We start from the raw sequence: 10392 nt of genomic DNA on the forward strand, positions 1-10392 counted from the left end.
GTCCTGGAGTGCAAGTACAATCAATCCTGCATATCACTGATGTTCTACATCATGGAGACTATAGGCCCAGTGACTGTAGGTCTTCCAGCATACCATGACCTCGCACTAATGACAATCCATGGAATCAGTAAGACCTCACACAGCAGATCAGCCTCAGAAACTACTTCTATCACCTCAGTTCATGACCTAACATCAAAATATCCAGAATGTTTTGACAAAATTGGCAGTTTCAAGGGAGCTGCAACATTATGCTTGCAGGAGAATGCAAGTCCATCAATTGACCTGGTACATTTTGCTCAATGCAAATTTCAGCAGCTACAAGAAGATCCGATAAAAATTTCTGCACTACAGAAATCATGGAAAGCCATCTTTGAAGAATGGCTGGACTTAATTCAGCGTGTCCATGGGCACATGAAACCATTTTGGCCTTATTGCATCTCCCAGGGAATCATTTTTAAAGGCAGGTAGGTCATTATACCAGAATCTTTGTGACAGACTTGCAAGAGACACAGTCTATTGGCCGGCTATAAACAATGATATTGAAGTCGTCATCAAGAAGTGTGAGGCATGTCAAGAGCAAGTCAGCACTAAGAACCACTCACTCCATATGAAGTTCCCACCCATCCTTATCCAAAATTGCATCCAACCTCTTTCATGTCTATGGCACTGACTTCATCGTCATCGTCGACTACTTTATCAAGCAGCCCATTATTTGACAATGGCACAATATGTCAGGCACCACTGTTGCGCACACTTTAAGTTCTATTTTCAGTTTATTTGGTGTGCCCAGAGAGACCATTACGGATACGGCCCGCAATTTATTGGTAAACCATTTCGGGATATGTGTGAGAAGTGGAATATCAATCATACTACTTCTGCTCCTCATTACCCTAGACCTAACAGCCTAGCTTTTTTTTTTGTAAAAATATACTTTATTCATAAAATATCTTCAATCACATTCCAAACCATTTCAAAAACAACATTACAAGGGTACAATCCAGGTTAAACTTTTACAAAATGTATCACCAGGTGCATCAGTACAAACAATATTACAATCATTTACAGCCTTTCATTTTGATCTGTACAGCCCGAGGGGCTCTAAACAGTTCCCAGTCTCTCGGTGCGCTGTGGTAGAAAGGTCTTAGACAGCGACCCTTCCCCATTGCGCCTTTGCGGCAGCTGCCCCAAGCTTTAGTGCGTCCCTCAGCACGTAGTCCTGGACTTTGGATTGTGCCAGTCCGCAACAATCGGTCGGGGACAACTCTTTGTGCTGGAAGACCAACAAGTTTCGGGCAGACCAAAGCGCCTCTTTCACCGAGTTGATGATCCTCCAGCTGCAGTTGATGTTTGTCTCGGTGTGTGTCCCTGGGAACAGCCCATAGAGCACAGAGTCCTGTGTCACAGAGCTGCTCGGGATGAACCTCGACAGCAACCACTGCATCTCTCTCCAGACTTTCTTTGCAAAGGCACAATCTACAAGGAGGTGAACAACGGTCTCTTCCCCACCGCAGCCACCTCGAGGGCAACGTGCAGAGGGGGTGAGCTTCCTGGCGTGTAGGAAGGATCTGACGGGGAGGGCCTTTCTCACCACCAGCCAAGCTACGTCTTGGTGCTTGTTGGAAAGTTCTGGCGATGAGGCATTCTGCCAAATGACTTTGACAGTCTGCTCGGGGAACCATCCCACAGGGTCCACCCTCTCTTTATCCCTCAGGGCCTCTAGGACGTTACGTGCTGACCACTGCCTGATGGACTTGTGGTCAAAGGTGTTTTTCTGCATAAATTTTTCCACCAGGGACAGGTGGTACGGCACGGTCCAACTACTTGGAGCGTTCCGCGGCAGCGTGGCCAGACCCATCCTTCGCAACACCGGGGACAGGTAGAACCTCAGCACGTAGTGACACTTGGTGTTTGCGTACTGAGGGTCTACGCACCGCTTGATGCAGCCACACACAAAGGTGGCCATCAGTATGAGGGCGATGTTGGGCACGTTTTTTCCCCCTTTATCTAGAGGCTTGTACATCGCGTCCCTGCGGACACGATCCATTTTCGACCTCCAGATAAAGCGGAAGATGGCTCGAGTGATCGCCATCGCGCAGGAGTCTGGAATGGGCCAGACCTGCGCCACGTACAGCAACAGCGAGAGTACCTCACACCTGATGACCAGGTTCTTACCCGCAATGGAGAGGGAGCGTCGCTCCCACATGCCCAGTTTCCTTTTCACCATAGCCACTCGCTCCTTCCAGTTTCTAACGCATGCCCCGGTCCCTCCGAACCATATCCCCAGCACCTTCAGGCCGTCAGCCCTGACAGTGAAGGGGACAAAGGATCGGTCAGCCCAGTTCCCAAAGAACATAGCCTCGCTCTTCCCACGATTTACCTTGGCTCCCGAGGCCAGTTCGAACTGGTCGCAGATGTGCATCAGTCTGCGCACCGACAGCGGATCCGAGCAGAAGACGGCGACGTCGTCCATTTACAGGGAGGCTTTTACCTGAGTGCCTCCACTGCCTGGGATCGTCACTCCTCTTATGCCCGGATCCTTCCTGATGGACTCGGCAAAGGGTTCTATGCAGCATACGAAAAGGACAGGCGAGAGAGGACAGCCCTGCCTGACTCCAGATTTAATCGGAAAGCTATCTGTTTCCCACCCATTGATTGAGACTGCGCTACTGATGTTAGTGTAGAGCAGTTGGATCCAATTTCGAATTCCCTCCCCAAAGCCCATTTTGGAGAGCACATCCCCCATGTAGGTGTGCGATATTCTGTCAAAGGCCTTCTCCTGATCCAAGCTGATGAGGCAGGTATCCACACCCCTGTCCTGTACATAGGCAATCGTATCCCTGAGCAGCGCCAGGCTGTCAGAGATCTTCCTGCCTGGCACAGAGCAGGTCTGGTCAGGGTGAATCACCAATTCCAGAGCGGATTTGCCTAGCTTTTTTTTTTGTAAAAATATACTTTATTCATAAAAAATCTTCAATCACATTCAAAACCATTTCAAAAACAACATTACAAGGGTACAATCCAGGTTAAACTTTTACAAAATGTATCACCAGGTGCATCAGTACAGACAATATTACAATCATTTACAGCCTTTCATTTTGATCTGTACAGCCCGAGGGGCTCTAAACAGTTCCCAGTCTCTCGGTGCGCTGTGGTAGAAAGGTCTTAGACAGCGACCCTTCCCCATTGCGCCTTTGCGGCAGCTGCCCCAAGCTTTAGTGCGTCCCTCAGCACGTAGTCCTGGACTTTGGATTGTGCCAGTCCGCAACAATCGGTCGGGGACAACTCTTTGTGCTGGAAGACCAACAAGTTTCGGGCAGACCAAAGCGCGTCTTTCACCGAGTTGATGATCCTCCAGCTGCAGTCGATGTTTGTCTCGGTGTGTGTCCCTGGGAACAGCCCGTAGAGCACAGAGTCCTGTGTCACAGAACTGCTCGGGATGAACCTCGACAGCAACCACTGCATCTCTCTCCAGACTTTCTTTGCAAAGGCACAATCCACAAGGAGGTGAACAACGGTCTCTTCCCCACCACAGCCACCTCGAGGGCAACGTGCAGAGGGGGTGAGACTCCTGGCGTGTAGGAAGGATCTGACGGGGAGGGCCTTTCTCACCACCAGCCAAGCTACGTCTTGGTGCTTGTTGGAAAGTTCTGGCGATGAGGCATTCTGCCAAATGACTTTGACAGTCTGCTCGGGGAACCATCCCACAGGGTCCACCCTCTCCTTTTCCCTCAGGGCCTCTAGGACGTTACGTGCTGACCACTGCCTGATGGACTTGTGGTCAAAGGTGTTTTTCTGCATAAATTTTTCCACCAGGGACAGGTGGTACGGCACGGTCCAACTACTTGGAGCGTTCCGCGGCAGCGTGGCCAGACCCATCCTTCGCAACACCGGGGACAGGTAGAACCTCAGCACGTAGTGACACTTGGTGTTTGCGTACTGAGGGTCTACGCACCGCTTGATGCAGCCGCACACAAAGGTGGCCATCAGTATGAGGGCGATGTTGGGCACGTTTTTTCCCCCTTTATCTAGAGGCTTGTACATCGCGTCCCTGCAGACACGATCCATTTTCGACCTCCAGATAAAGCGGAAGATGGCTCGAGTGATCGCCATCGCGCAGGAGTGTGGAATGGGCCAGACCTGCGCCACGTACAGCAACAGCGAGAGTACCTCACACCTGATGACCAGGTTCTTACCCGCAATGGAGAGGGAGCGTCGCTCCCACATGCCCAGTTTCCTTTTCACCATAGCCACTCGCTCCTTCCAGTTTCTAACGCATGCCCCGGTCCCTCCGAACCATATCCCCAGCACCTTCAGGCCGTCAGCCCTGACAGTGAAGGGGACAAAGGATCGGTCAGCCCAGTTCCCAAAGAACATGGCCTCGCTCTTCCCACGATTTACCTTGGCTCCCGAGGCCAGTTCGAACTGGTCGCAGACGTGCATCAGTCTGCGCACCGACAGCGGATCCGAGCAGAAAACGGCGACGTCGTCCATGTACAGGGAGGCTTTTACCTGAGTGCCTCCACTGCCTGGGATCGTCACTCCTCTTATGCCCGGATCCTTCCTGATGGACTCGGCAAAGGGTTCTATGCAGCACACGAAAAGGACAGGCGAGAGAGGACAGCCCTGCCTGACTCCAGATTTAATCGGAAAGCTATCTGTTTCCCACCCATTGATTGAGACTGCGCTACTGATGTTAGTGTAGAGCAGTTGGATCCAATTTCGAATTCCCTCCCCAAAGCCCATTTTGGAGAGCACATCCCCCATGTAGGTGTGCGATATTCTGTCAAAGGCCTTCTCCTGATCCAAGCTGATGAGGCAGGTATCCACACCCCTGTCCTGTACATAGGCAATCGTATCCCTGAGCAGCGCCAGGCTGTCAGAGATCTTCCTGCCTGGCACAGAGCAGGTCTGGTCAGGGTGAATCACCAATTCCAGAGCGGATTTGACCCGGTTGGCGATGACCTTGGACAGAATCTTATAGTCCACATTCAACAGTGAAATGGGTCGCCAATTTCTAATTTCCTCCCTTTCCCCCTTGTGCTTGTAGATGAGGGTGATGATGCCTTTCCTCATGGATTCTGACATGCTGCCGGCCAGGAGCATACTCTCGTACACTTCTAGCAGGTCTGGGCCGATCAAGTCCCACAGAGCCGAATACAACTCCGCCGGCAGGCCGTCGCTTCCGGGGGTTTTACTCTTCTCGAAGGACTCGAGGGCCTTAGTCAGTTCGTCAGGAGTTAGCGGTTTGTCTAGGCTCTCCCGCGTACTGTGGTCTAAGACCTCCGTGATAGAGGACAGGAAGGACTGGGAGGCCGTGCTGTCCGTGGGCTTCACGTCATACAGTCCGGCATAAAAGGATTTGCTGATCCTCAGAATGTCGGACCGTGATGACTTTACTGAGCCGTCTTCTTCCTTCAGGCTGCTGATCACAGAGCGCTCTCTGTGTACCTTTTGGAAGAAGAAACGTGAGCACGTCTCATCCTGCTCCACGGAGCGGACTCTGGAACGGAAGATGATCTTGGAGGCCTCCAAGGCAAAGTGCGAGGCTTGCTGGCCCTTCACCTCTTGGAGCTCCTCCTTGACATCGACCCCCATCGACTGCAGCCGGATTTGCCTAGCTGAATGAATGATTCTCACAGTGAAATCCCTAATTCTCAAATGGAGACAGACCAAGCATTCAATGTTACATCTGAGAGAGACACCTTTAAGTGCAACTATCCCATCACCGGCAGAGCTCATGTTTGGCAGACCAATATGTACCAATCTACCTACTCTTACCCATCCTATTCTCTCAGAAACTACCAAGCAAATTTTAAAACTGCAAGAGAAGATGACCAAAGTGCAGATTAAAATGCGGTTACAGAATTGCCAAGTTTAGAGTTGGGACAGCAAGTTCGCATCCAGGATCCCATAGAAGGTACATGACTACCAGCCGAGGTGACAAGGATCTGTTCAGAACCAAGGTCCTATGAGGTCATTACATACAAAGGCGCAATGATGGGCTGCAACTGAGGACAAATCAGATCCATTCCAGCTCCTCAACCACCGTGCAGTTCTATTGCATTGAGGGCGAGATCCCACATGCAACCAAGAACAATATCCAAGAACAGCAATCCCACAGATCATTGTGAGCAATTAAAGAAATCTCCAGATAAGGTTACCATTACTAGATCTGGGCATACCAGCAGATTACCTTTATGATATAGAGGCTGATGGATTCACCAGTCCTATACATTTATGTAATGGTAATTAAACATGAACATGTATTGTAAATACTTACACTTTGCTGGAAGTGGGGAGAGCATCTTTAAAAAGAAAGTGGGATGTTGTAATGTGCCTTTAAGGATAGCAGTATGACATCACTAGAAGGGAACGATGTCATATGATCCAGTCTCAGTTTCACTTTGGCCTGTGAGCAGGACACAGCACACACAGCTTGGTTGCTGATACCTTCAAGTTTTCTGTCTTTGTATAAATGTTCCCATCTGCCTTGTTTAAATAAACAAACTCACAATGTGTTTACACAATCCCTTATGAGTGATTGGTGCCTTTATATCATTACAAAAACATGACAGGTACACCCACATTGCTGTCAGAAAGGGAGTTCCAGCATTTTGACCCAGTGACTGTGAAGGAATGGCGTTACAGTTCCAAGTCAAGATAGTGTGTGGCTTGAAGGGGAACTTGCAGGGGGTTTTGTATCCATGCATCTGCTGCCCTTGTCCTTCTAAGGTTGTGGATTTAGAAGGTGCTGTCGAAGCAGCCTTGGTGAGTTGCTATAGTGCATCTGGTAGATGGTACACACTGCTGCCACTGTGCCTCGGTGCTGGAAGGATTGAATATTGAAGGTGGTGGATGGGGTGCCAGTCAAGCAGGCTGCTTTGTCTTGGATGGTGTTGAGCTTCTTTTTCAGCTCTTTTCAAACTGGGGTATGAGAATATACATTCACCATGGTGATTTAACCGATAATAATCAAAGCAGTTTCATTGAGACATTACTCCCTACATTACCTTGGCTTCTCTCTTGTTCTTTTTGATCCCTGAGTAATATCTAGAACTTAGCTTTCTCCATGTAATAAAATAATGCTTTTGAGGTGAAATTGCGCCATGCCATATATAGGTATAAACGCTTAAAACAGTCCTAAAAAATTCCATTGTTTGTTACTATGATGTGTTAACGTCTGTGTTGAATAAGGGGCAATGGAAAGTCACGTGCATATGTTCAGGATTCCGACTCTAACATCTGTTATTTTCACCCCTATAACACCACTCAGTACAGGGCCCTGGGACAAGTAACATTTGGAATTCTAGAGGTTACTATGCACAATGTTAGTATACAAACACTTAAAGATAAGACATTAAAACAAATGGGTTAATGCCTCTGTTATAAATAACAGACAACCCTATTGACATATAGATAGGTTAAGGGTTGTGTGCTAATATAGTAGTTTCCCTGTTGTAAATTCTAGCCTTACCCTGGATGAACTTTTCCTTAAACATAGCCTCCAATATTTCTGGTTCGTTGGAAATTCTTCGGAATGTATGTTGGTGGACAGACTCCAATTAGAATATTTAAAAATAGGCTGTAAACGCGGGCTGTAAGATGCTCTTTACTGACCCAAGTACTTTTCATATTTCACATGTTTTCCATTTTAAACAACTGGGGCTGGAAGTGCCATTAATCTATTGATGGAGGTCAAGAGTGACAATAAATGACATTCTTCTCAGTGTGGAAATCATGTGGACAAATTCAGTTGCTGCACAGACAATAATTGCAGTATTTTGTAGTATGAGTAATGTCAATCAGGGGGCAGGACACAGTGCCAGTGTTTTTAAAACACTATGATTAAAGGTTCTTTTATTTACTGATTTTTATTCCTCTTCTGCCCATTTGCTACCTGTGCAGGTTGTCTGGTGTGTTGCACTAATGCAGTAGATGACGCACACCTGGGTCAGGACTGAGGCAGAATAGAGGAAGCTTCACTCTGCATCTGACCATGATATTCCTGGCTGGGAGTCCCTGATTCTGACACTGGGGAAGTCCAAGAGGAGAAGGGCTCTGCCCGAATGGCAACGTCTCTTGCTGATTAGATCAAGAGAAAAAGCCGCAGTGGACTGTTCTCATTAGGATGGAATGCACAAGAAAAACAAAGTAACCTAATATACTTGTGTAATCTTCCAATTAGGCACTTTATAGCCTTCTAGACTCAACATCGAGTTCAAACAACTTCAGACCATGAACTCTGTCCCCCATTTTGATTTTTTTTTTGTCAAGTGTCAGTCTATAACTTGTTTTCATGTTTTTGCTTTCGGACAGCGCTGTTCATTATTCTGCATTAACACTCACTCTGGGCCAATGCTTTGTTTCTTTACTGATAACCATTACAACTCTTTTGTTCCATGATATCTTTGTTATTTAATCTCTCCTGCCCTCTACCCTATCCCAGACCTTTCCTTTTGTTCTTCCTCCCCCACCCCCCCACCGCTTCAACAGCATTAAACCCATCACATTTCTACCTCTTTTCAGTTCTGAAGAAGAGTCATTTTCCACTCGAAGCATTAACTCTGCTTCTCTCTCCACAGATGTTGCCAGAGCTGCTGAGTATTTCCAGCACTCTCTGTTTTTATTTTAGATTTCCAGCATCTGCAGTATTTTGCTTTTATTTTAATATACTTGTTCCATGAGAAGTTGTTTCTTTAAGTAACAGGATAAAGATACACAGCCACAAATTCTTCACATGGCGAGTTCCTGATCTCAGTCATGCTGTCGCTCAGAACTGTTGGTGAACTTCTCTATGGAAGGGAGGGAGAAAAAGAGAACGATAAAGTAAGTTACCCTGGATGTGCTTGCATGTTGCCAAGGATAATAATAGACAACTGGTTCGAAACTGTTTGAATACGTGCAAAAGAACTAGCCTGTGTAACTGGGTTTTGCAATCAGATACACCAAAGTTACACTCGTTCTAAGACAGGCACTAAATTCCAATAGAATTTTATGGGATGTGGGCATCGCTGGCTAGGCCAGCATTTATTGCCCATTCCTAATTGCCCTTGAGAAGGTGTTGGTGAGCTGCCTTCTTGAACCGCTGCAGTCCCTGTGTTGTAAGTACACCGGCAGTACTGTTAGGGAGGGAATTCCTGGATCTTGACCCAGCGACAGTGAAGGTGCACAACGGGTGGGTTTATGCAAATTGAAAGATAATGAGGGCAAAAAGCTGCTTCCCAGAAATGTCAACATTTAAGCCTCAATCGGGCGTGACGCACGTTAAGCTAGTTGTAAAGAGAGACAGAGAGGTAACTATCTGCATGACTCATCACACCAGAAGCCGGTTTAGTTCCCAGGCCCCAGCTATTTTCACAATCTTTGTCTGAAACATCACCCAGGAATTTGGATCATACCTGAGTTGGGCGCATCCCCAGGACAGTGCTGATGGCGGGGAGCCAGCAAAATCAGTCGGCTGGCATGGCAACTGAAGGCTTAAGGTGAGTCTGAAAAGGGGAAAGGGTTGGGTGGGGTGGAGAGGTCAGGGGGAGGGGGCAAGCAGTAAGCTGTAGTTTTAATGGGGAGCTGTAACGGATGGTCTGATCATTTACCTGATGGCTGTTTGTGGGAGCTTGCTGCACGCAGATTGACTGCTAGAAGTGCCATCTTTCGAATGGGACATTTAAACTGAGGCCCTGTCAGGCCTCTCAGTTGGATGTAGACAGATCCCGTGGTAGCATTAAAGCAGGAGGGGAGCTCTCCGCAGTGCGCTGCCCAACATCTATCCCTCAACCAACTTCGCTAAAAACAGATTATCTGATCATAATGAGTTTACACTAATTTAACAGAGGAAGGCTCAGAGGGGATAAAGAATTAGAGAGGAGAGACCACTTTCAGAGAACTGAGAGACAATTAGGTTGTAGAATAGTTCAGAAATAGGATTGATCAGGCAAAGGGGAAAGGATGGGTTGAATGTGCATGTGCATAAATGCCCAGAGCAGGATAAGTAAGGTTGGTGAGCTGTAGTCTCGTGGTAAGTAGTCACATGGGATTACGATAGAGTGACAATAATGGAGACCTGGCTCAAACAAGAGGAAGAATGGTCACTTAATATTACCACCTAAAATGTATTCGGGAAAGACAGGGGTGGAGGAAAACAGAGGAGGGGGTGGGCAATTGGCAGTGTTGATTTAAGATACTGGGCAGAATCTTGTGGAGGTGACTAAGGTCTTGGCCGCCAGCTGGAGAGCTGGTGAGACCCCCGCATTGCCTCTTTCCAGGAAGGCCCTCCACATCTTGTGCCACTCAGGCACTTAACAGGCCAGCAGCGGGCCTTCGGCCGGGATCAAGGACCCTGGGGTAGGAGGTCCCTGCCACTGAGAGCTGCCGTCCAATCAGAGGCCAGCAGCT

The 10392-nt window shown here is 47.9% G+C and overlaps 1 protein-coding gene across 1 annotated transcript; it reads right to left on the minus strand.

Moving 5' to 3' along the window:
- Positions 1 to 919: 919 nt before the first annotated feature.
- LOC144689141 (uncharacterized) lies at positions 920 to 4771 on the minus strand. The gene is made up of 2 exons (XM_078556279.1): positions 4510 to 4771; positions 920 to 2488 (listed from the first exon to the last, which is right to left on the minus strand). Exon 2 carries the CDS (start codon positions 2468 to 2470, stop codon positions 1142 to 1144), a length of 1329 nt encoding a protein of 442 aa, XP_078412405.1. The 5' UTR covers positions 2471 to 2488; positions 4510 to 4771; the 3' UTR covers positions 920 to 1141.
- Positions 4772 to 10392: the final 5621 nt, after the last annotated feature.

Source organism: Cetorhinus maximus, chromosome 13, assembly GCF_964194155.1.
Source record: "Cetorhinus maximus chromosome 13, sCetMax3.hap1.1, whole genome shotgun sequence".
Classification (NCBI taxonomy): Eukaryota; Metazoa; Chordata; class Chondrichthyes; order Lamniformes; family Cetorhinidae; genus Cetorhinus; species Cetorhinus maximus.

Excerpts from the sequence above, each read along its gene's own strand:
- LOC144689141 (XM_078556279.1), bottom strand. The coding sequence starts at position 2,470 with ATGGACGACGTCGCCGTCTTCTGCTCGGATCCGCTGTCGGTGCGCAGA.